Source organism: Pristiophorus japonicus, chromosome 1 (assembly GCF_044704955.1).
Source record: "Pristiophorus japonicus isolate sPriJap1 chromosome 1, sPriJap1.hap1, whole genome shotgun sequence".
NCBI lineage: Eukaryota > Metazoa > Chordata > Chondrichthyes > Pristiophoridae > Pristiophorus > Pristiophorus japonicus.
In genome coordinates, this window is record NC_091977.1 from 21,021,292 (window position 1) to 21,047,595 (window position 26,304).

General features: G+C 47.7%; 1 protein-coding gene across 2 annotated transcripts in view; it reads right to left on the reverse strand.

Moving 5' to 3' along the window:
* sh3rf1 (SH3 domain containing ring finger 1) overlaps positions 1–25,774 on the reverse strand; it is a 217,688-nt gene extending 191,914 nt beyond the window's left edge. For both annotated transcript variants that reach the window (XM_070877994.1, XM_070877985.1), the window contains exons 1-2: positions 25,559–25,774; positions 24,603–25,152 (exon numbers count right to left, since the gene is read on the reverse strand). In XM_070877994.1, coding sequence (XP_070734095.1) covers positions 24,603–24,998 — 396 coding nt within the window. In that variant the 5' untranslated portion in view covers positions 24,999–25,152; positions 25,559–25,774. The remainder of the gene's footprint in view (positions 1–24,602; positions 25,153–25,558) is intronic.
* Positions 25,775–26,304: the final 530 nt, after the last annotated feature.

The window sequence follows — 26,304 nt, forward strand, 5'->3', positions numbered from 1 at the left end:
CAATTGACTAACCCAAATAATTGCTCTCTGGTTCTACTGAAAATCATGCCGAAAACATTCACTGAGGCAAATTCCTTGACTTGCTCTGCTGATACCAAAACTCAACCACCCTGCCTTGCACTGAGCCCCGCTTATTCATCATTAACCACCTCTCCACCACTGCCTACCTTTGCCCCAACGTAACTTCTTTACGCTGAACCTCTTTGACACCTCCAACGCTATCCTTTCACCATCCTCACTCCATAAATTCCATTCAAGTAATAGGTGCCCTGCACTTAACCCTGCTAATATCTCCTTATTAATATCTCCTTAAGTGGCTCGGTGTCAACGCTCCTGGCAAGCACCTTGGGACGTTTTACTACGTTAAAGCCGCCATATAAATAAAAACTACTGTTGTTGTCGTCACGTTCACTGTCCACAACGGCTCCCTGGCCCCCAGTGCATGGAATATAAAATCCTGTTCTCCAAACCACTTCCTGGCTATGCTCCTCCATCTGCAACCTCCTGCAAACTCACTCTGCCTTCTGCACCCTTTGATCTTCTGATTCTGGCCTCCTGATTACCCCCACCTTTCTTCAGCCGTTTACCCCTCACTCCGAGATGGGGTCCCAAGATCGATCTCGCCTCCTTTAAAATATTTTTCCAAGCCCACTTTTTCTTCCAAGCCAGCCATCGCCATCTCCAATTGCTCTCCCATGATCTGGTGTTTCTGTAGGTCCACTGCGAAGCACCGTGAAGTGCTCGGTATATGAAAGGCACTTACATATGTAATTATATTTAGCCTTTATTACAAAGGGCTCGGAGCATAAGAGTAGGGAAGTCTTACTACAGTTGTATAGAGCCTCAGTGAGACCACACCTGGAGCACTGTGTACAGTTTTGGTCTCCATATCTAAGGAAGGATATACTTGCCTTAGAAGGAGTGCAACAGTGGTTCACCAGACTAGTTCCTGGGATGGGGGATTGTCCTATGAGGAGAGTTTGAGTAGACTAGGCCTATATTCCCATGAGTTTAGGTGATCTCATTGAAACATATAAAAGTCTTAAGGGGCTTGACAGGGCAGATGCTGGGAGGATGGTTCCATGGCTGGGGAGTCTAGAACTAGGAGTCACAGTGTCAAAATAAGGGGTCGGCCATTTAGGACTGAGATGAGGAGAAATTTCTTCACTCAGAGGGTTGTGAATCTTTGGAATTTTCTACCCCAGAGGGCTGTGGATGCTCAGTCATTGAGTATATTCAAGGTAGAGAGCAATGGATTTTGGACACGAAGGAACTCGAGGAGTATGGGGATAGGGCAGGAAAGTAGAGTTGAGGCAGAAGATCAGCCATGATCTTATTGAATGGTGGAGCAGGCTCGAGGGGCCGAATGGCCGACTCCTGCTCTTATTTCTTAAGCTATGTTTATATAGTTTTGCATTTATATTAATCGGATTCTCCAAATGAATATAGTTATATTATTATTCCTCTTACTATTGGAATTAGTCAAGAGTGGGCTGTCTTTCACTCACTGCTGCTGCAGGGAGCTTGGGTTCGGTTGACGTGGATCTGGCTGCAAGCGGCGCTGGTGGACCCGCACACAGGCTAACCAAGTCCGCACGTGCCGTGGTCTCCAGCACTTCATCGGTCGGTTCGGGGGGAACGAGGGGCCATGTCTGCAGCCAGGAGAGGATCAGTGGTGCCCAGGATGACCGAGCTCAGAATCGGGGACAGTGCACTCGAGGTGGGATTGTCTGGGCTGGAGAGAAGGCAGTTGGATCCTCGAGCTGATTCTGGGAGGGAGGCACTGAGCTGTAGGCAAGGCGGCTGGAAGGTAGGCCAGCTAGTCACTAGAGGGGCTGAGTCCAAGGTCAGTGAGATAATAGAGGAGCTGGTAAGAGGAAACCATTACTGAAGTGAAATCCAGAAAATCACTACGTTTCTGCGGCCACATCATTCCCATAGAGAAGTAATGAAGGTTAAGGGGAAATTTAATAGAGATGTTCAAAATTATGAAGGGTTTTGTTAGAATAAATAAAGAGAAACTGTTTCTAGTTGCTGGATTGTCGGTAACCAGAGGAAATCAGATTTAACATAATTGGTAAAAACAATCCAGGGGGGAAATTAGGAGAATTAATTTTTTTACGCAGCGAGTTGTTGTGATCTGGAATGCACTGCCTGAAAGGGTGGTGGAAGCTGATTCAATAGTAGCATTCAAAAGCGAATTGGATAAATACTTGAAAAGGAAAATTTGCACGGCTATGGGGAAAGAGCAGGGATTGTGAGACTGATTGGAAGAGCCGGCACAGGCAAGATGGGCTGAATGGTGGCCTCCTGTGCTATCATTCTATGACACGATTTCCACAGACCAAATCCCCAAAATATTGGAGACATGAGTCACGATTCCCACAGATGAAAACAATGACTCAATGGGTCAATCAAATGGTAACAGGGCACAAACTCCATATTTTTAATAAACTGGTTGATCTCGTGCAGCGCTGCTCATAGGCAGAACAGAACTCTCTCTTGTAATCGCAACGGTCTCCCATTCTCTAGCTGTTTGTCTTTCACTGTCGATATGGCTGACATGCTTCCTCTCATCTCAGTGGCTGGCTGTCTGACTCATTTGCTCCGCTATCTCCTGCGTTTTCCATTGTCTGTGTGTGCCGAGTTAATATTTAACATTGCTCTTGTACAAATCTAGATTTAGAACCATCTGTACTCCTAGAACAGCAGATTGGTAATTTAGTTAAATTCTGTTTTAAACTATCCAATTTTAATCCCTGCTTCAGCCCATTATTTTTTCCGGTTAGTTTCTTTGTTTTAGATCATCTTTATGAAGTGGCTCTTTCTCTCTAGCCAACTTGCAACTGACCTGCAGCAGATTGATAAAAACGTACTTCTGTTGTTAAGCACCCAAAATGCACATATCCTGCACTTTGCATCCGAAAGAAAGAGGCTTGCATGGTGCTTCAGATCCCAGGCCACCTTCGAGTAGTACCACAAGAGATCTGCTAAAATACAGAAACCACAGGGTAGTCACTACTGCAGTAGTCTTTGCTTGATTGTACGCATTGTGGGGAATCTGAAGTTAATAAAAGCATTTATATAGTGCCTTTCACGACCTTAGGACGTCCCAAAGGCCTTTACAGCCAATGATGTATTTGTGAAGTGTAGTCACTGTTGTAATGTAGGAAACGCGGCAGCCAATCTGTGCACAGCAAGCTCCCAGAAACAGCAATGTGATAGTGACCAGATCATGTAATTTTTAGTGATGTTGGTTGAGGGATAAATATTGGCCAGGACACAAGGGAGAATCCCCCCTCCCCCCGCCCCCAGCTCTACTTCGAAATAGTGCAATAGAATCTTTTACGTCCACCTGAGAGGACAGACCGGGCCTCGGTTTAATGCCTCATCGGAAAAGGCGGCACCTCCCTCACTGCGCAGGGAATGTCAGCCTAGATTTTGTGCTCGAGTCTCTGGTGTGGGACAGTGAAGTAGGAACCCACAACCTTGCGATTCAGAGGCGAGAGTGCTACCCACTGAGCCACAGCCGACATGAAGTGGAGCAAAACTGATCTTAACTCAAGCAGCGAAAATAAAATAGTCCTGGACTCCTGAGGTACTCTGCAGATCTCGAACCGCACCCGACGCCAGGCAGAATCTTTTCATTTTGGAGTCCCTTAACAGGAGGTCTTTAAAATTATGAAGGGATCCATTAGGGTGGGCATGGGGAAACTGTTTCCATTTATGGGTGGGTCCCAAGCAAGGAGGCATAAATATAAGATAGCCACCTAACAAATTTAGGAGGTATTTCTTTGTATCGAGAATGGTGAGAATGTGGAACTCACTGCCACATCGAGTTGTTGAAGCAGAAAAGATTGATGCATTTCAAGGGAGGCTTGATGCATAGATGAGAGAGCAGGGAATAGAGGAATATAGGAAGAGGTATTTAGAGGAGGCTCATATGGAATACAATCACTGGCTTAGGCCAGATGGGCCGAATGGCCTGTTACGCGCTGTAGTTTCTATACAATTCCTTAGAAGAGATCTTTAAATAACGGATGAGAGCGTACAGAAAAGATTTACTAGAAAGGTTCCAGCGATGAGGGAATACAGTAGCGTGGATAGACTGGAGAAGCTGGGGCTGTTCTCCTTGGAGCAGAGAAGGCGAAGAGGAGAATTGATAGGAGGTGTTGAAAATCATGAAGGATTTAGACAGAGTAAATAGAGAGAACCCGTTTCCAACAGCTGAAGGCTGGAGAACAAGAGGGCACAGATTTAAGGCAATAGGTTGAAGAATCTGAGGAAAAACTTTTTTGCGCAATGTGTGGTTAGGATTTGGAATACACTGCCTGATGGGGTGGTGGATGCAGATTCAATAGTAGCCTTCAAAAGGGAATTGGATAAATACTTGGGAGAAAATATTTGCAGGGATATGGCAAAAGAGCGGGGGCAGTGGGTCTAACTGGATTGCTCTCTGAAAGAACCGGCACAGACTCGATGGACCAAATGGGCTCCTTCTGTGCTGTACTGTTCCAAGATTTGTTAGGCCTGTGAAGCAGCTTACGAGGAGACAGAAAAACAGGACAGATTCCACTCACTTCTAATGGATTAATATTAAGGCTCCTACATGCCATAAAGGTCATTCTATCAGCGTAGCTTTGTGTTCTCTCTGGTGAGAAACTTTGTGCTCACATCCAAGCATGGACTTCAAGCCTGATTTTAAAAAGTATTGTTTTTGACTAAATGCACTAAAAAAAAACGCTTTTCTAAATCCACTTAAAATCCCTCGTTACCTTTCACCAGAATATATGGCATGTTATTTCAGGAGACACGGGCCTTTGTCGGGCTTCATAGCTGGCTACTAGAAAAATAGACTCCGTTTCTTACTTTTCAATAGCCTTCAAAATCAGGAGATAGTGGACATAAAGGCTTATCGCATGAAATGGGTCCTTTGTCTGCCATCAGACCATTTTAAAATAGAAGCATGTTGTCGTTTCATGTCAGTTCATGCTTTACAAAGCCTTTGAATCTGGCAATAATTCTCTCAGATGTTTGCTTGCTTGCCTTTAAACCTCATATCCAGCCATTCGCGCGGCCCCCCCACACCCCCACCCCCCCCCGCCCCATCTTTCACAACTGACAGGAGGAATGCACAAGGAGAGGCTGCTATTCTCTCAAACGCAAACATCCTCTGGGCGAAATTACCTCACCTGAAAGCAATGAGTCGGTGCAGAGAAATGTGCCATTTACCTTGTATCGGCAACAAAGCCCCTTATCTGAAAGAGTGCATTATAGTTTAACCCGTCTGGAACTTGTGGTCCGTCATTGGCCAATTTGTGCATTAAAAACAGACTCATTTAGACAACAGCAACTAATCTTTGCAAACCCTTCGGATTTACAGCATCAAAATGGTAACCTTTAACTAGAACTGGGTGGTGTCGAAATGGATACTTCTCTTGCGATCAAAGCCTTGGGTGCATTACACTCAGATATTAAACAATAGGCTATTGTTGGTCTCAACACCGACTTCCCATCCTTACTAATGCTGGCTACCTCTGACATAACTGACTGGAAAAAGAAAACATTACAGAGCATTAAAGCAGGCAAACTTTTGTAGACTTTGATGTTATTCTAAATCAGGAGGGCATGTGATCTCCAGTTTACTTGTGCAGATTGGTAGCTTTGTAGCCCAATGAAGAACGAACTTATATTTAAATCATCATCATCATCATCATCATAAGCAGTCCCTCAGAATCGAGGAAGACTTGCTCCCATTCTTAACATGAGTTCTTAGATGGCTGTACAGTCCAATACGAGAACCACAGTCTTTCTCACAGGTGGGACAGACAATGGTTGAAGGGAAGAGTGGGCGGGGAGTCTGGTTTGCCGCACGCTCCTTCCGCTGCCTGCGCTTGATTTCTGCATGCTCTCAGCGACGATACTCGAGAAGCTCAGCACCCTCCACTTAGGGCCAGGGACTCCCAGTGGGGATGTCGCACTTTATCAGGGAGCCTTTGAGCGTGTCCTTGTAACGTTTCCGCTGCCCACCTTTGGCTCGTTTGCCTGAAGGAATTCCAAGTACAGTGCTTGCTTTGGGAGTCTCGTGTCTGGCATGTGGACAACGTGGCCTGCCCAGCGAAGCTGATCTCGTGTGGTCAGTGCGTTTCACAACCTTACAATGTCCCAAAGTGCTTTACAGCCTATCAAGTACTTAAAGTATACTCTCTATTGTAATGTAAAAAACGCGGCAGCCAATTTGCAAGCAGCAAGCGCCCACAAATCGCAATGAGATCTGTTTTTAGTGGAGTTGATTGATGGATAAATACTGGCCCAGGACACCGGGGCGAACTCCCCAGCTCTTCAAGTAGTGCCGTGGGATCTTTTGTGTCCACCCGAGAGGGACCTTGGTTGAACATCTCCACCGAAAGATGGTATCTCCGACAGCGCAGCACTAGAGTGCCAGCCCAAATCTCTGGAGTCTTTGCAGCAGCATCATCATAGGCAGTCCCTCGAATCGAGGATGACTTGCTTCCACGTCAAAAAGTCCACAGGTGTTTCAATGATAGACCTAAAATTCCAGGTCCGAACTAAATCTTGAAGGGTGGAAGATGCCTGTGCTTGGATTTTTTTTTTTTTATAAACGTGTGGCGACCGTTGCACACCAGCCACCACACGGGCTTGACAGAGCTAGGTCTTGGTCCAGTAGCAAGGATTAACCAAGACTGGAGACCTGTTCTGCTGCACGGACCTAGTGCACACACATAGCACAGTGTGAGCTGGCCCGTGCTGCCCCTGGGCCCTCGCCTCTCCTGGGCCCCGATCACGTTCCCCTACAGGCTCTCGCCGCTCCTTCGCCCCGATCTCGCCGCTCCTGATGTACCTGCCCACGCTCCAATCACTGACCTGGACCTTGGTGACATCCCTGTTCGCTGCCGTTGCTCTCCTGCTCCAGCACGTGCTGCTCCCTGGGGTGGTACCCCGCCACGCTGCTCCTTCCACTCCCCGGCCTGCTCCGATGGTGCTCGCAGGCCGGGGCCGTGCAGACTGCCACTGACAGTAGCCCTGATGTCAGCAGCATGCTAGTGTGTCTAGATGCCCCGATAGCCTTATTAAAAAAAAAAACAATTCTTCCTTTCCACTTTCAGAGGGAGCAGCAAGTTTGCGGTAATAAACGGAGCACAAGGAGCCATCGGTTCTGGCCACTGGTGGAGCTGCCAGCAAAGAGCATAGTTAGAATTACCAATCCTCCAGGATTGTCCTGGAGTCTCCAGGAATTAAAGATTCATCTCCAGGACACTGCAGCGAGCAACACCCAGGGAAAGATCATTGGGGCATTAAAATAAAATTGTGTGTATCTTTCATTTTCTGCCAACACTTTTGTTTATTAGGAATAAAAAAATATTGGAGATGGGAGTGTGTGGGAAAGCGGTTTGTCAGTCAAAACACATCCAATCAGATAACAGAGTCTGTTCACTCTCCAATGAGTGTGGAAAGGCAGGACGTCGTGAGGATGGGCGAGTCGGGCGACCAATAGCGTGGCAGGTAGGTCATGTGATGAAATTTCCTGGAATACATCCAACCAGAGTTGGCAACCCTAAGCATAGTGGTTGTACTCACCAGCCTGCTCCTACCTTCCCATGGCCATTGCCCATGGTCCAATCGCCAGAAACCAGTGAGACGTGACTTCCGACCAAGCTCGAGCGTAATTTCCTGCCCCACAACATAAACAGGGCTGTTTCTACATCATCAGGCCTCCTCAGGCAATAATTCAGGGACAAGTCGTGAAGTGCTTCTGCAATCAGCAGCACAAATGTGCCACAAGAAGAAGCACAGCAGGAAGCCTGGGAGCAAGTCACCCACCCACTGGGCCACAGGTGTGTGGTCTGAAGCGAACAGAGAAAGAGAGAGAGAAGGGGGGGAAAGGAAGAGTTAGAGGGTGTTCCATTTATGACTTGACCCTCCTGCTAAACAGGGAAGCAAATACTAGTTTGTTTTTAAAAACAGTGAAGTGAGCGGATTGTTTGAGATACCAGCATCTGCAACAGTCAATTCTGCAAATGTTTTAAATTCTAAAGTTTCCTATTTTGCATGCTTGTAGATTGGTTCCGAAAAACATCAAATGCTTTGGTCACTCGTGCACACACTTACATTTAATTCCTTCACCTAGCTCAGTCTTTCAAACAAGAACTGTTGATACACATGGTACACACTTCATTTTTCTGCTCAGCACAGCATTTGCTTTCCGTTACTGAAATAACCATCCGATCATCCGCCCAGGGAGAACAGAAATGTCCAGAATTAGTGTTAGCAGACTCGAGGTACAAGCACATTAGCGACTTGTTCGTTATCAGGTGCCAGCCGTGGCTCAGTGGGTAGCACTTTTGCCTTAGAGTCAGAAGGTTGTGGGTTCAAGTCCCACTCCAGAGACTTGAGCACAAAATCTAAGTGCAGTACTGAGGAAGTGATACACTGTCAGAGGCACCGTCCTTATGATGTTAAACCGAGGCCCTGTCACAAGGGAATTAAAAAATCTCATAGCAATACTTCGAAGAGGAGCAGGGGAGTTCTGGACTATCTATAATCCCTCAACCAATACCACTAAAAACAGATGATCTAGTCATCATCACATTACTGGGAGCTTGCTGTGCGCAAACTGGCTGCTGCATTTCCTACATTACAACAGCCACGACACTTCGAAAGTACTTCATTGGTTGTGAAGTGCTTTGGGACGTCCTGAGAAAGTGAAATATAAATGCAACTCTTGCTTATTTTTATGGACTTTAGATCCCCCACAACCGTAGTGATGTTTGTATTGTAGCCAGTCTCCTGTGGTACTGCTCACAGATGGCCACTGCTCTTATTAGGTAAACTCAAGTATTTGTAGCTTCCTCAGGGTCTTTCAGTCATAATCTTAGAGTATCTGCTGCAGCCCTCCACTGTTGTAAGCAATGGATTCTCGAGTGCAGTCGGCCATTCTCCTAAAATTAACTGGTCTTGGTGCGGACAACCAACCAGCTTTCAATGCATTCACTGAATTTACAACAACTCGCATTTACATGGCACCTTTAACAATAACAACTTGTATTTATATAGCGTCTTTAATGTAGTAAAACGTCCCAAGATGCTTCACAGGAGCAATCATCAGACAATGGGCCGAAATGGCCTCCTTCCGTGCTGTAAATTTCTATGATTCTATGAAAATTTGACACCGAGCCAAAGAAGGAGATATTAGGACTGATGACCAAAAACTTGGTCAAAGAGGTAGGGTTTAAGGAGTGTCTTGAAGGAGGAGAGAGGAGGAGCGAGGGGAAGAGAGGCGGAGAGATTTAGGGAGGGAAATTTACGTGCTTGAAGCAGGGCTACAATGCTGGCATCCTACCATGGTTAGCTATACAACATGCAATTGTGTTGACCTTTGAAGACACGTACATACGGCTTTTTTGGCCACCTCTGACACTTGCTTTCTGCAATAAAGACTTGCTATCATGCCAAGGAGGCTGGAATGTCTATATGGTTGAAAGCTGCTCATCATCTTTAAGTATAGGTGAGTATACTAATATCAGTTGCTGCTGCATGCTGCCAACATTCCTTTTAACCTTCGTAGGTGATTGCGGTGTACTTTGGCTACAAATTTACGAACACTGATATCCTATTTCCTTTCATGCTGTTGAGCAGAAACCACTACATTGGGTTATTGCTTCCACCACTTCTTGCTGAGGAAATCAAATACTCGTGTTTCAAACCTGCCTGATCTTTGCTTACCATCTTCATCCTCTGTATACATAAATCGGGGTGTCCGGGAGGAGAAAAACAGCTGTGATCTAAAGCTGTACATCATTTATTTTTTTAAAAAGGAAAAAACATTGAACAACTCTTTTCATGCCTTTTTGAGGGTGAACCTTGAATCTAACCACCCACCTCGGGTTCTGACAGCTAATTAAACACTGTTTTAAATCTCGAATGCACAGCTTAATTGCCAAACAACAGCATTCTCTTTTCGTACAAACTGTTCCGCTCGATGTGGTCAAGTGTGGGAACAAAACACAATTAAACATGGCTGTGATTCAATGTGCTCAATTCTCCCGACGGGTGATTCAACAAGTTAAACCTTTTGGAAAAAAGTTGTATGGATCTATTCTTGGTCAGATGTTACCAACTTTTAAATTATTTCAGCTCGGTAAGGAAGGAATGAATGACGTAGCAGACGGGTACGGATTTCTAAAAGAAGAAAAGTCCAAACAGCATTTTTGGCACCACCAGAACATTGAAACGCTCACATTTCTGCAAAAGACTTTCGGCCAAAGTGCAAATCTTATACTAGTATCTCAAAGTGCAAGAAATCATGTTTTATTGCAGTCCTTTATCTTAAGCTGCGTCATGTTCAAATAACAAGAGATCTTGACTGCTGCAGTAAATGACCTAACTTGTGGTATTGAGAGAGATGTGGTGGTGTAATCTTGATTTAGTATTTGAATCCACGGGAGCAGAATCACCATTTGAAATTGCTAGCTCTTGCCGTCACTGAAAATTGACTTCTGGATAGACCCACAAATACAACTTCTCTGGCCCAAGTCATTATTACCGATACCACTTGGCAATGCAGATTTGGGAGTTTTACTGGCCATTGGAAATCAAGATTTCTGATCCCAATTCAGTCTTCATTTGCTGCTATAAAGCACCTTCAACATGGTAAAATGTCCCAAGACGCTTCACAGGAGTGGCAGACAGACATTTGGCAAAGAACCACAAACGGAGATAGTAGGACGAGTGACCAAGAGCTTTCGGTCGTCAAACCACTGGTGGCCGTGCCTTCAGCTACCTGGGCCCCAAGCTCTGGAATTCCCTCCCTAAACCCCTCTATCTCTTGCTCCTCCTTTAAGACTCTCCTTAAAATCTACCTGCGACAAAGCTTTCGGTCACCAGTCCTTATGTGGCTCGGTATCAAAAGTGTGTCTGATTACATTCCTGTGAAACGCCTTGGGGTGTTTTGACTACATTAAAGGCGCTGTGTTGGTTTAACAGGTTGTTGCTGTGGTTAAAGTGAGTTTTGTCACTTTTATACCAAATGGGCCACTGAAATCAGCCCGATAACTGAAGCAGCCATGCACAAAAACAAATGGCATTCCATTTACACCTCAGATTAAAGGAGACAATTTGTCCTTCGTTTACTGCTGTGACACCAGCTGCTTCAGCAACGGGGTTTTTTTTTAAAAAAGGTGTTTAATCACTGCAGGAAGTTCTGCAATGCCAGGAAGAAGAAAAGCCAATGTTTCTGCCTCTCGTTAACTGGGACTTACTCAGTTGCAATGTTTATATAGTACATGAGATTTTAAGTACAAACCAGCTTTAGTACAAACAGTTTGAAGTCATGATAAACCAGTGTAAGACGTCACATCACGGAGCCTAAATCCACCTGGATTTGTTTCAAATGGATCATCCCAGCTTCTCACACAATAGACCTTTTATAGTGTGTGTGTGTGTGTGTGTGTGTGTGTGTGTGCGCGTGGTGGTGGGAGGAGGGGAACCTGAACAGGTTGGATACTGCGCAACATTTTTTTACATCTATTCTCTTTCCCCCACCCTCTCCCACCTTCAACTGCCTCCTTTAGTAATGCACAGCTAAGGCCAATTTATCTGACTGCATTCCTGAGCCAGAATAATTAGCATTTGCCAATAAGAGGGTTACATACCCAGATGAAGTTTTATTAACCCTAGTGAACCCCACCTTTCTAAATCCAATCTAAAACAAGGCAGAGTAGAGCATCTCTCCCAGCAGCTGTTGAGTATATTGCAGGCTGGATTTACCCGCGCTGTGTTTGATGAACTATTCCTCACAGAATCACAGCGACTTCCAATTTTAGAAATAAAATGGCTGGGGCATCCGTCAGCTCAGATGAGCTCTTCTCTGTCATTCTGTCCACAAGGCTTTCGGGCATTTACCAATAAACTGCCTCTTCCATTAGATTTGTTTTGTAAAGCCGCAGTTGGAGTACTGCGTGCAGTTCTGATCACCACATTACAGGAAAAATGTGATTGCACTAGAGAGGGTGCAGGGAAGATTAACAAGCATGTTGCCTGGACTGGAGAATTTTGGCTATGAGGCAAAACTGGAGATGCTGGGTCTGTTTTCTTTGGAACAGGGGAGGCTGAGGGGAGACCCGATTGAGGTGTATAAAATTATGAGGGGCCTGGATAGAGTGGCTAGGAAGGATCTGTTTCCCTTGGCAGAGGGGTCAACAACCAGGGGGCATAGATTTAAAGTAACTGGGGTGAGGTTTAGAGGGGATTTGAGGGGAAATGTCTTCACCCAGAGAATGATGGGAGCCTGGAACTCACTGCCTGAAAGGGTGTTAGAGGCAGAAGCCCTCGCCATATTTTAAAAATACTTGGATGTACACTTAAAAGTGCAGTAACCTACAGAGCTATGGACCACGAGCTAGAAAGTGGGATTAGGCTGGACAGTTCTTGGTCGGCCAGCGTGGACATGATGGGCCGAAATGGCCTCCCTTCCGTGCTGTAAATTTTATGATTCTATGAAAGGGTTAGGACACTCCAGTTTGCAGCCACTGTGTCCCAATGCTTCGATCACAGCAACACGTTTGGCGAGAGTACAGAAAGGATTGTTTAAGAAATAGGAGTAGGCCACACGGCCCTTCGAACTTGCTCCGCCATTCAATAAGATCATGGCTGATCTCCTACCTCAACTCCACTTTCCCGCCCAATCCCCATATCTCTCGATTCTTCTTGTCGGTTCATGTCGGGGTCCATTTGCACTAGTTGGGAGCAGCGCTCTGCTACCTCATCCTGGTGATTCTTCGAGGGGAGACACGAGCTAATTAACTGCGGGGGCCTAATTCCAGCCTCTGTCATGAACTGCCTCATGCGCATTCCCACCAGAGACCCATTGCAGTACCTGAACCACATCAGCTGAGATTGACTAACGAATAATAGACTTAATTGGACCTGGTGCTCTCCTGGTCTTTTTGTCTCAGTACTCCACCACACAACTTGTTGACCCACTGAGCAAACAGGAGTGGATTGGGCAGGGGGGGTGGGGAAAGAGAGAAAACAAAAGATTTGTATTTATATATTGCCTTATCAGGTCAAGGAAACATGGCAGCCATTTTGTCCATACCAAGATCACGGAGATGAATTGCAAATTGAACTGAATATGGTGGCGTTGGTCAAGAGGGGAACTTTGGCTAGGACATTAGGAGAGCACTCTATTCTTCTTCAGTCACGCCACGGGTGGGGACCTTGCCCACCCACCCGACCCACAGAAACAGGCTGACTGGGGCCTTGGTCCTTCTTGATTCCTGCCCCAATATCTCCTTGTGGGGCTCAGTGTCAAATTGTTTGACAGCATTCCTGTAAGTGCCTTAGGATGTTTTACTACATTAAATGTAAATTGTTGTTGAGTAGTTTATGAATACCAAGCATGAAGCGTTGGAGTAAACGGGAAGGGAGTGAACAAACTTGAGAGGACACACAAGGCAGCCACCCACAGAAGGAAAAGTTGCTTTTGGCATTAGCATGCCGTTAGCATTTTGCCCTGAAACATTATTTTAAGTGCTGCCATTATCTACACAGTTCTAAAGATGTGCTTAGGAATCAGAAAAATATCTGTCCTGTGTGAGACTGAGAAGTACATTCACTTCAGATCCTCACTACCTCATAATAGCATAAACAAGAAGCGATTCAAACATTATTTGCTCAGTCCAAGATAGGTAATGTTGACTGGTAGCCTTGTAACAGCCTAACAATTATTGCATCCGCAGGGTAAAACGTTTATTCCATTTAATCTATTTTCACAATAGATATTTTTTTCCCATTCAAAGTCACAACCAATACTCAGTCACCATTGTACTGGGGAATTATCCCCACTGTCCTGGCCAATATTTATCCCTTAATCAACATCACTAAAACAGATAATCTGGACATTACCATATTGCTGTTTGTGAGAGCTTGCTGTTCACAAATTGGCTGCTGCATTTCCTACATTGACAACATTCAAAAGTACTTCATTGGCTGTAATGCAGTTTGGGCTGCCCCGAGGTTGTGAAAGGCACTATATAAATCCAAGTTTTTCTTTCCTTCTTTCTTACAGGAAGAGTGCAAGGCGTACAACTCCACAGTAGCTTGTTGCAGCTTCAGCTATAGTCCGCAGCTCATGTTACCTCTTCCTAAAATGGCCACTCTTCCTTTTTGGACGGGTACGTTTCAGATTAGTCCCCCACACAACCCCTCCGCCCCCCCTGCTATTTGCTCTGTACAGCAAACAGGCAGGTCAAAAGAAAATCGGAGCACACAGAGAAAATGGCAGATCGATGAATATAGGTATACACTCTGGAGGGAAATCTCTATTTGTGTTTAAAAGGAGGAGTTCCAGCTCCAAGGACTCGCTCTCAGATATGAAGCCGAAGCCAAAAAGGAACGAAACTAAAATTAGAAAATATTGATTCCTACATTTAAAAGACTTCTTGCTCCAGCTTCGCTCTGGTCCTTCAATGACGTACGCCATTCCTCCTGTCAGGAGATTATTTACATGACTCAAGATTGTTTATGCAATAAGGAGCCGTGGACTGTGCCTCGCACATCAATGGAAAGCAGTACCCTTGGTAATAAATTTATTTGCACAACTGACTCGCAGTTCAACTCATTTCCAAACAGCCTTGTTTCACAAACCTTTTGTATGATGCATGCAACCTGGATCGCTACCTGCAAGAAGGCAGCTAGCTTCGTTGGGCTAGAGTGCCTTTGAACACCTCACAATGAACCACCAATTTCAATGTCGTTTTCTGCAGCAAACATGTGGATCTCAGTTTCAAAGTCAGCATCGTTCAGCTGCCCGGATTATCGGGAGATGCTTGGCTGTAACTTTTTGTTGAAACATATATTCACCCAAATGAATTTGAGGCCTTTAAAAAAAAGTTACCTCCTCAGGTTCGATGGCTCTCTGAATGAATGGATTTCTCGGTGTGGTCCTGGGAGAGGGGGGTGGGGAACAGTTTCAATCCTTGATCCATGCTAAACAGCAGGAGCAGGGCATTTGAGCTCTCCTCCCTAAGGATTTTATGAGAAGGGAAGGGGGAGAAAGGAAGCTCGGGTTCCGCGGTCGCTATGCAGTGTCCCAGACTGGAACCCGTGTCTGCACCAGGTGAAGACAAGGACGAGCCTCTGCTGTGATACCGCCTCCCCCATATCTCTCCCCCCTGCCTCTCCCCCGTCAATGAACAGACAGTTGATTTGCACAGTAAAGGGAAAAGCCAGATGTGGAAAACCATGGGGGGGGAGGGAGAGAGAAAGAGCAGAAAATAAATGGTCAACCAATATCAAATTCTAAATGTGGATCATCAGCAGAGTTTGTGATAGCCACAGTATTGTTTCCCAATTGAAAAAGTAAAGAATATATGTTGAACAAAGGGACAATATATAGAATCTAAGTAATTTTAAATACATATAACATCCATCACTCAGACCATCGACTTCCACCTCCAGAACATCTCCTGTCTCCGCCCCTACTTCAGTTGATCTGCTGCTGAAACCTTCATCCATGCCTTTGTTACCTCTCGACTCAACTGTTCCAACGCTCTTCTGGCCGACGGTCCATCTTGCACCTTCTGTAAACGTGAACTCATCCAAAACTCTGCTGCCCATGTCCTAACTCTCACAAAGTCCCGTCCATCCATTGCCCCCGTGCTCACTGACCTACGTTGGCTCCCGGTTGGGCAACACCTCGATTTTAAAATTCACATCCTCGTTTTCAAAACCCTCCATGGCTTCCCTATCTCTCTAACCTCTTCCAGCCCTACAACCCTCCGAGATATCTGCACTCCTCCAATTCTGACCTCCCTGATTTTAAACACTCCACCATTGACAGCCGTGCCTTCAGCTGCCAAGGCCCTAAGCTCCCTAAATTCCTCCTTAAATCTCTCTGCCCCTCTACCCTCCTTAAAACCTACGTCTTTGACCAAGCTTTTGATCACTTGCCCTAATAACTCCTTACGTGGCTTGGGGTCAAATATGTTTTTTTTAAATTCAGTCATGGGTTGCGGGTGTTGCTGGCAAGGCCGGCATTTATTGCCCATCCCTAATTGCCCTTGAGAAGGTGGTAAGCCGCCTTCTTGAACCACTGCAGACCATGTGGTGAAGGTGCTCCCACAGTGCTGTTAGGGAGGGAGTTCCAGGATTTTGACCCAGCAGCGATGAAGTAACGGCAATATATTTCCAAGTCAGGATGGTGTGTGACTGGGAGGGGAACTTTGAGGTGATGGTGCTCCCATACATCTGCTGCCCTAATCCTTCTAGGTGGTAGAGGTCGCGGGTTTGGGAGGTGCTGCCGATGAAGCCTTGGCGAGTTGCTGCAGTGCATCTTCTAGATGGTACACACTGCAGCCACAGTGCGCCGGTGGTGGAGGGAGTGACTGGCAGCCCATACACCACCTTAAACAATGAAGTTTGCTGCTTTGTTCTGGATGGTGTCGAGCTTCTAGAGTGTTGTTGGAGCTGCACTCATCCAGGCAAGTGGAGAGTATTCCATCACACTCCTGACTTGTGCCTTGTAGATGGTGGAAAGGGTTTGGGGAGTCAGGTGGTGAGACACTCGCCTCAGAATACCCAGCCTCTGACCTGCTCTTATTGCCACGGTATTTATGTGGTTGGTCCAGTTAAGTTTCTGCTCAATGGTGACCCCCAGGATGTTGATGGTGGGGATTCGGTGATGGTAGTGCCATTGAATGTCATGGTTGGTTAGACTCTCGTTTGTTGGAGCTAGTCATTGCCTGACATTTGTGTGGCACGAATGTTACTTGCCACTTATCAGCCCAAGCCTGAACGTCATCCATATCTTAACTGCATTCGGCATGGACTGCATCATTATCTGAGGAGCAGCGAATTGAACTGAACACTGTGCAGTCATCAGCGAACATCCCCACTTCTGGCCTTATGATAAAGGGAAGGTCATTGATGAAGCAACTGAAGATGGTTGGGCCTATGACATTGCCCTGAGGAACTCCTACAGCGATATCCTAGGGCTGTGATGATTGACCTCCAACCACAACAACCATCTTCCTTTGTGCTAGATGTGACTCCAGCCAGTGGAGAGTTTTCCCCCTGATTCCCATTGACTTCAGTTTTACTGGGGCTCCTTGATGCCACACTCGGTCAAATGCTGCCTTGATGTCAAGTGCCGTCACACTCAGCTCACCTCTGGAATTCAGCTCTGTAATGAGGTCTGGAGCCAAGTGGTGCGGGCGGAACCCAAACTGGGCATCGGTGAGCAGTTTATTGGTAAGCAAGTGCCGCTCGATAGGACTGTCGACGACACCTTCCATCATGGAGGGTGTCTTCAGTGTGAAGACGGGACTTTGTCTCTACAATGACTGTGCGCTGGTCACTGCTACCAATGCTGTCATGGACTGATGCATTGGCGACAGGTAGATTGGTGAGGACGAGATCGTGTTGGTTCTCTCACCACCTGCCACAGGCCCAGTCCGGCAAGTGTTGCTGGATAATTGCTCCTGTGAAGCACCGCGGGACTTTTTACTACAGTAAAGGTGCTATAAAAATACAAGTTGTTGTGTAGACGTTTAAAACATCAGTATGTCATGCTTAGCGATTCTGTGCTGCATTTATTCTGAAACCATTAATTTGATATGCAGGTATTGCATAAACACTTCATGTTTGGTAACTATAGTAACAAAGCAGAGAATTTCATTTCTGGAATTGTACCAGTTTAATTACACAAATTCATGTACCACCCAAGCAGTCAACATACCTGCACAAGTTGCCAATTAACGGCCGCACAGGTATGTCTCGTCTGTCAGTGCTTTTTAAAGGCAATGAAATGGTCCATGACCTGAAGGCAGGGATTTTGGTTTAAGGCTGAACTGCCACTACTGCCTTTCAATTCACCACCTGGCCTTCCTCTTTGAAACCACAGGGCCACGGGGCGTTTAGAATCATCAGTGGGCCATTTCGACAGGTTCAGACACCCAGCACATTGCGAGCATGTTTAATCTATCCGAGATTTCCAGAAAGAATTACCTGGAGCAAACGTTAAGAGGAGGGAATTACCATTACACCCGGTCTCCCCGGGGGAGAGTCCTGCCGGGGTTCCAAAAACTAAAAAGGGGCTTTTAAATTTCACACCCCAATTTGCACTGTGGTCCAACACCATTCTCCATCGTCAGAGGCTGGCCAGCAGCACATGTGGGTTTCTGTTGCTGCTGAAACAGGACAAATCAGCAAATGCGTATTATGAACGATGGCGGAGATCGCACGCTTCGTATCAGCTGTGGTTTCTGAAAGGTAAAAGCACCTGTATATACTGTGAAGGAGGGCTTCCCAAGAGCCAGCACTCAAACATCGACAGTGCTATCGAGCGGCACTTGCTTATCAATAACCTGCTCACTGATGCCCAGTTTGGGTTTCGCCAGGACCACTCGGCTCCAGAACTCATTACAGAGCTGAACATGGGGCTGTAATCTCCAAACACACATCCCCCCCTCCACTACTTACGTTTGCCCCCTGGCATTACTGCCAATCAGGAGGCCGGAGAACCAAAGAATTCCCCATGTCAACAAAAAAGAAGGAACCCAAGCAATGAGCTTTCAGCTTTAAGAAAGAAAGATTGGATCCTTAATATCACAGCGACTGAATCTGTGCTGGTGACAGTGTAAAACGGCCTGTAATAGCACATAGCTGCAGCGCTCAATTTCTGCCAAGACAACTCTGCAGTCTAGAAATTACTGTCGGTGATACAAGTGCTGAGCTGCTCAAAATGTTCACATCTGCTATTTTAAGAGAGGTTCGGAAATGAATAGGTTGGTACCTCCATTCCAATAGCACCAATACAGGATGCTAACTATTTGTGCATTAAAATCGCAAATAGTCATTTCTGGGCACGTTCAAATCGATTAATAGAAAGAGAGTTTCCACAGTATGTGATTACAAAGGAATGCTTTCCAGCCACTGGCACAAACCTATTAGGATATTTCCCCACACCCTCTGGACGACAGGGGAATATTTTCATCAGGACGAGACAAAGGCCGCAGGTATTATTCAGACCAAAGGAATTTGCAAAGGCTGTTTGCACAATAGTAAGTCTCGGAATGGCACACAAAACAACTTAATTCTGAATGAATCGTTTTACCGGCACAAAATGAATGGGGAGGTACGACTGGAATAAGGCGATTTCAAACTTAGCATGGAAGCCAGGGGTAAGAAGCCACAGTATTAGCTCCTTCGGATGAAATAATGGGTGGAGCCATTTAACTGGAGCATTGAAGCTCCACTGAGGCAGGTGCAGATGTAGCAATTGAATAACGTCTTTGAGCCATCGCGCTAAAAATTGCAAAGCTTGCCACACGTACATACACTCTGAAGGGTGACTTTTTTCAGATTGGATTGCATATACCGGTTAAATATTCATCGGCACGTCTTGAACCCTGCAACTCCGAAATGTCTCCGGCACACTTGATCTGCAGCAATGATAAGCATCAATTCGATTGGAGTGGTCATCCAGTACTGAGTGAGTCAGTGAGTGAGTCAGTGAGTGAGCCAGTGAGTGTGAGTGTCACATCACACCGTGTGTGAGAGAGAGTGAGTGTCACACCTTGTGTGAGAGAGAGTGAGTGTCACACCTTGTGTGAGAGAGAGTGAGTGTCACACCTTGTGTGAGAGAGAGTGAGTGTCACACCTTGTGTGAGAGAGAGTGAGTGTCAAACCTTGTGTGAGAGAGAGTGAGTGTCACACCTTGTGTGAGAGAGAGTGTCACACCTTGTGTGAGAGAGAGTGAGTGTCACACCTTGTGTGAGAGAGAGTGAGTGTCACACCTTGTGTGAGAGAGAGTGAGTGTCACACCTTGTGTGAGAGAGAGTGAGTGTCACACCTTGTGTGAGAGAGAGTGAGTGTCACACCTTGTGTGAGAGAGAGTGAGTGTCACACCTTGTGTGAGAGAGAGAGAGTGTCACACCTTGTGTGAGAGAGTGCGAGTGTCACACTGTGTGAGAGAGCGCGAGTGTCACACTGTGTGAGAGAGCGCGAGTGTCACACTGTGTGAGAGAGCGCGAGTGTCACACTGTGTGAGAGAGCGCGAGTGTCACACTGTGTGAGAGAGCGCGAGTGTCACACTGTGTGAGAGAGCGCGAGTGTCACACTGTGTGAGAGAGCGCGAGTGTCACACTGTGTGAGAGAGCGCGAGTGTCACACTGTGTGAGAGAGCGCGAGTGTCACACTGTGTGAGAGAGCGCGAGTGTCACACTGTGTGAGAGAGCGCGAGTGTCACACTGTGTGAGAGAGCGCGAGTGTCACACTGTGTGAGAGAGCGCGAGTGTCACACTGTGTGAGAGAGCGCGAGTGTCACACTGTGTGAGAGAGCGCGAGTGTCACACTGTGTGAGAGAGCGCGAGTGTCACACTGTGTGAGAGAGCGCGAGTGTCACACTGTGTGAGAGAGCGCGAGTGTCACACTGTGTGAGAGAGCGCGAGTGTCACACTGTGTGAGAGAGCGCGAGTGTCACACTGTGTGAGAGAGCGCGAGTGTCACACTGTGTGAGAGAGCGCGAGTGTCACACTGTGTGAGAGAGCGCGAGTGTCACACTGTGTGAGAGAGCGCGAGTGTCACACTGTGTGAGAGAGCGCGAGTGTCACACTGTGTGAGAGAGCGCGAGTGTCACACTGTGTGAGAGAGCGCGAGTGTCACACTGTGTGAGAGAGCGCGAGTGTCACACTGTGTGAGAGAGCGCGAGTGTCACACTGTGTGAGAGAGCGCGAGTGTCACACTGTGTGAGAGAGCGCGAGTGTCACACTGTGTGAGAGAGCGCGAGTGTCACACTGTGTGAGAGAGCGCGAGTGTCACACTGTGTGAGAGAGCGCGAGTGTCACACTGTGTGAGAGAGCGCGAGTGTCACACTGTGTGAGAGAGCGCGAGTGTCACACTGTGTGAGAGAGCGCGAGTGTCACACTGTGTGAGAGAGCGCGAGTGTCACACTGTGTGAGAGAGCGCGAGTGTCACACTGTGTGAGAGAGCGCGAGTGTCACACTGTGTGAGAGAGCGCGAGTGTCACACTGTGTGAGAGAGCGCGAGTGTCACACTGTGTGAGAGAGCGCGAGTGTCACACTGTGTGAGAGAGCGCGAGTGTCACACTGTGTGAGAGAGCGCGAGTGTCACACTGTGTGAGAGAGCGCGAGTGTCACACTGTGTGTGAGAGCGCGAGTGTCACACTGTGTGAGAGAGCGCGAGTGTCACACTGTGTGAGAGAGCGCGAGTGTCACACTGTGTGAGAGAGCGCGAGTGTCACACTGTGTGAGAGAGCGCGAGTGTCACACTGTGTGAGAGAGCGCGAGTGTCACACTGTGTGAGAGAGCGCGAGTGTCACACTGTGTGAGAGAGCGCGAGTGTCACACTGTGTGAGAGAGCGCGAGTGTCACACTGTGAGAGAGCGCGAGTGTCACACTGTGTGAGAGAGCGCGAGTGTCACACTGTGTGAGAGAGCGCGAGTGTCACACTGTGTGAGAGAGCGCGAGTGTCACACTGTGTGAGAGAGCGCGAGTGTCACACTGTGTGAGAGAGCGCGAGTGTCACACTGTGTGAGAGAGCGCGAGTGTCACACTGTGTGAGAGAGCGCGAGTGTCACACTGTGTGAGAGAGCGCGAGTGTCACACTGTGTGAGAGAGCGCGAGTGTCACACTGTGTGAGAGAGCGCGAGTGTCACACTGTGTGAGAGAGCGCGAGTGTCACACTGTGTGAGAGAGCGCGAGTGTCACACTGTGTGAGAGAGCGCGAGTGTCACACTGTGTGAGAGAGCGCGAGTGTCACACTGTGTGAGAGAGCGCGAGTGTCACACTGTGTGAGAGAGCGCGAGTGTCACACTGTGTGAGAGAGCGCGAGTGTCACACTGTGTGAGAGAGCGCGAGTGTCACACTGTGTGAGAGAGCGCGAGTGTCACACTGTGTGAGAGAGCGCGAGTGTCACACTGTGTGAGAGAGCGCGAGTGTCACACTGTGTGAGAGAGCGCGAGTGTCACACTGTGTGAGAGAGCGCGAGTGTCACACTGTGTGAGAGAGCGCGAGTGTCACACTGTGTGAGAGAGCGCGAGTGTCACACTGTGTGAGAGAGCGCGAGTGTCACACTGTGTGAGAGAGCGCGAGTGTCACACTGTGTGAGAGAGCGCGAGTGTCACACTGTGTGAGAGAGCGCGAGTGTCACACTGTGTGAGAGAGCGCGAGTGTCACACTGTGTGAGAGAGCGCGAGTGTCACACTGTGTGAGAGAGCGCGAGTGTCACACTGTGTGAGAGCGCGCGAGTGTCACTGTGTGAGAGAGCGCGAGTGTCACACTGTGTGAGAGAGCGCGAATGTCACACTGTGTGAGAGAGTGCGAGTGTCACAGTGAGAGAGTGCGAGTGTCACACTGTGTGAGAGAGTGCGAGTGTCACACTGTGTGAGAGAGTGCGAGTGTCACACTGTGTGAGAGAGTGCGAGTGTCACACTGCGTGAGAGAGTGCGAGTGTCACACTGCGTGAGAGAGTGCGAGTGTCACACTGCGTGAGAGAGTGTGAGTGTCACACTGCGTGAGAGAGTGTGAGTGTCACACTGCGTGAGAGAGTGCGAGTGTCACACTGCGTGAGAGAGTGTGAGTGTCACACTGTGAGAGAGTGCGAGTGTCACACTGTGTGAGAGAGTGCGAGTGTCACACTGCGTGAGAGAGTGCGAGTGTCACACTGCGTGAGAGAGTGCGAGTGTCACACTGCGTGAGAGTGCGAGTGTCACACTGCGTGAGAGAGAGTGAGTGTCACACTGTGTGAGAGAGTGAGTGTCACACTGTGTGTGAGAGAGTGTGAGTGTCACACTGTGTGAGAGAGTGAGTGTCACACTGTGTGAGAGAGTGTGAGTGTCTGTATGTGAGCGCGAGTGTGACTGCGTGAGTGACTGCGAGAGAGTGAGTGAGTGTCTCGTCTGCGGGCGCGCACCTCTCTCGTGTGTGTCTGTGTCTCTCGTCTGCGTGTGTGTGTGTCTCGTCTGTGTGTGTGTGTCTCGCGTCTGTGTGTGTATCACATCTTTTAGCAAATCACCTCAACATACCAGAGCTTGGCAGCTGCAAGCTACCTTTGGCTTCTATATGAGCTTAAGTGCACAACTCCCAGTGGACTAAGTAGTCGAGCATTAACTAGCTGATAGCTAGTGCCACAAGACACACGCATTAACATTTAGTGGGGAGTCTGGCTACATTTATGAGCTACAGTTTTGTTAATTTGACATTCATAGTTTTACTTAAAAGACACTGAATTCCAAATATTTCTCTGTCCGTGACAGATAAAGGAGAAAACATCAGCTGCATCTTTACTGATTAAATGCACCATAAACTAGGGGTGGTTTACTATTTGGAAAAAGGCTGCAATAACCGTGTGTGTGAAGGGGGGAGGGGGTTTATATTGCAACTTTAGCAGGAGAGGTTTCCACTTTTCAAAGATTGCCGAGTCACAGTATAAATTGGGTCACGACCTGACTGCAGAGCAAAGCGGTCTCACAACACGGGGTTGCCTAGAGTTGTAACTCCAGCATCAAACAGTTCATAAAGAGCCCAAGGGGGCTGGCGGGGATGCGGGTGGGGGGGGGGGGGGGGGAGAAGCGGGGGTCCCATCCGTGACCTTTCGGGTACATCTAAACTGGCCAGGAGTTAATGCAAACGTGTAGACAATATGGAAACTGGCCACCCACGCTCTCTGTGTAAATGGTTATATTTTAAGCTTCCGCAGGAGAAGGACTGCGCATGCGTCGACGAGCAAACGCGGGCAGGGGAGGCTGCAGTGCCAGTCAGCCGGTGTAAATAGGACGCTGTCTGGCTTTAAACCAGACTGCAGTGAGATAATGCAGCAAAAAGCTCTGGGGACATCCGGCCCCACAGTTTGGGGCGCTCAGAGCCATGCGGAGCTGGAATTAAACTCGAGCTGTGCACGCACCGGGGCCAGAGATGAACTGAGACTGGAGTTTGTAAAGCTGCTGGAAGAGCCGTCGGTACCAGAGCCCTCTTTGAACAAACATTTGAAACCAGCGGTGCTCGGTTGCAGTTTTTTTTGGGGAGGCAGAAAATTGCTGCTGAATAATAATTTATCCGGTTACTTGCGACCGTCTCCGTACGCAAGCAGCAAGAGTTTACAAGTGACATTCCAATCTGAAAGTATCTCGGGAATGTTAAATTTTCAGCATGCAAGCACTTGCATTCCTCACTGTTTTAACTTAACTCTTTGCACATAGAAATTTACAGCCCAGCAGGCGGCCATTCGGCCCATCGCGTCTGCGCCGGCCGACAAAGAGCGATCCAGCCTAATCCCACTTTCCAGCTCTTGGTCCTTAGTCCTGTAGGTTACGGCACTTCAAGTGCACATCCAAGTACTTTTTAAATGTGGTGAGGGTTTCTGCCTCTACCACCCTGTCAGGCAGCGAGTTCCAAAGCCCTCTGCAGTCAGGTCGTGACCCAATTTCCCCTCAAATCCTCTCGAAACCTTCCACCAATTACTTTAAATCTACGTCTCCCCCCCCCCATCGTTGACCCCTCCGCTAAGGGACATGAGCGTGTCCTGGAGTTAAGCTGCCCATGAGGAAGCGCCTGTTCACTTACCCTGACTGGAGGGCTGCGTGCCTGCACTCGGTGAGTGCTCTGAAGCTCCCGCAGCGCAGTGCCACAGTTTGCGGTGGTGACGGCCCCGTTGCCTTGCACCCTGGCGGTGCCGTTGACGTTGCCGTTGACGGCGCTGCCGCCGCTGTTGGGCCTCCGGGGCCTGTGCTTGATGCCGTCGAGCAGCCGGACCAGCAGGATGTTGGTGGGGAGCTCGTCGACACCGCAGTCCACCAGGGTCCGGCACTCGGGGCAGCGCAGCTCGCTGCGGGAGTTGAGGATGCCCTGCAGGCAGCGGCGGCAGAAGGTGTGCTGGCATGGCAGCACTTTGGCCGTGGCGTCCAGCCGCTCCAAGCACACGGGGCACTCCAGCAGGTCCAGCAGCACCGACTCGTCCATCGTCTTCTCGTCGCGCTTCCAAAGCTTCAGTCCGAGGCAGGTCTCTGAAGAAGCAAGCTCATCACAACAGAGGCTCTGCTGAACGATGAATCACCTGTATCCCAGCCAAGCTCGATCACGTCACATCCATTCCCTTCACCTCAACTCCCAGTAACTATTTTGAAATAAAACAAACAGGCATAAATACAGGGAAACATCGGAAAGACCAGGGAGCAGAAGAATGCACATTTGAATGTATTAAAGAACAAGAGTTCCCAATAAAATTTTAGCCCAATAAGGGCGTCAATTTCCCCACCCCCCACCATTTACTGCATCAGGTTTCAACACACCATTCTTCCTATTATTTTTAAATCAACAACGAAAGATTTTCCTTTAATATACTACAAAATCATATACAATATTCACATTTTAGAAATGATTAGAAATATTTTGCCATAATGTAATATTTCTCTATTTTTTTTACGGTCAAAATCAACTTTAAAAAAAAATTCAGAGGAACTGTACCGAAAAAGGAAAACTCTGCAGGGGCTCTGGAGAAAGAGCAGGCAAGTGGGACTAACCAGGTCGCTCTGTCAGAGAGCCAGCACAGGCAGAATGGGCCGAGTGGCCCCCTTCTACGCTGTCTGATTCAAGGATATCCCTCGCTCGCTATCAAGTCCGTTGATCTATTGCCACTCGCAGAGGCAGCAGAGGCGATTTAACCCAAGTAAACATGCCGATGTGTGTCGGTGGGCGTCAATACTCCGGGATTTCAAACAGTTCAAGGCAGTCTGTTCCTCCCCACTCCCTCAGCAATCTCTTTCACAAGCACGGCACTACAGAGCAATGAAGCCAGCGGTAAATGATGCACTTACGAGTTTGGAAATAGAACCACTCCCCCCAAGCTGTTGTAGAGTAAAACTAGCCCGGCAGCTGAACCTTTATGGAGTTTGGAACTCTGCACGGGGATTATTGCACAATGTACAGGCAGCTTAGAGTTGCAAGCCCTACAGATATTAGTACAAAAATGAAAAATGCCGCCGTCATTATTTGGTAATTATACTTGGACCATCCCAACGTGGTTATATATTGAAAACCCCCTGGGGGGGGGGGGACTATTTGAACCAGATTCCCATTCATTCTGCGTGCAGTGACTATTTATAAGCGCCGTGTTTATTACATGCACAGCGCAGGATTTTAAGAGGAACACTTTTCTAATTTCGACATTGTTTGGGGGAACTTCTTTCTGGGAGGGGGTGGGAAGAGGGATAATAATTCGGAAAGTATTCTTAAACTGGTGGATTAAAATTGTCCACAAGTTTTCAGA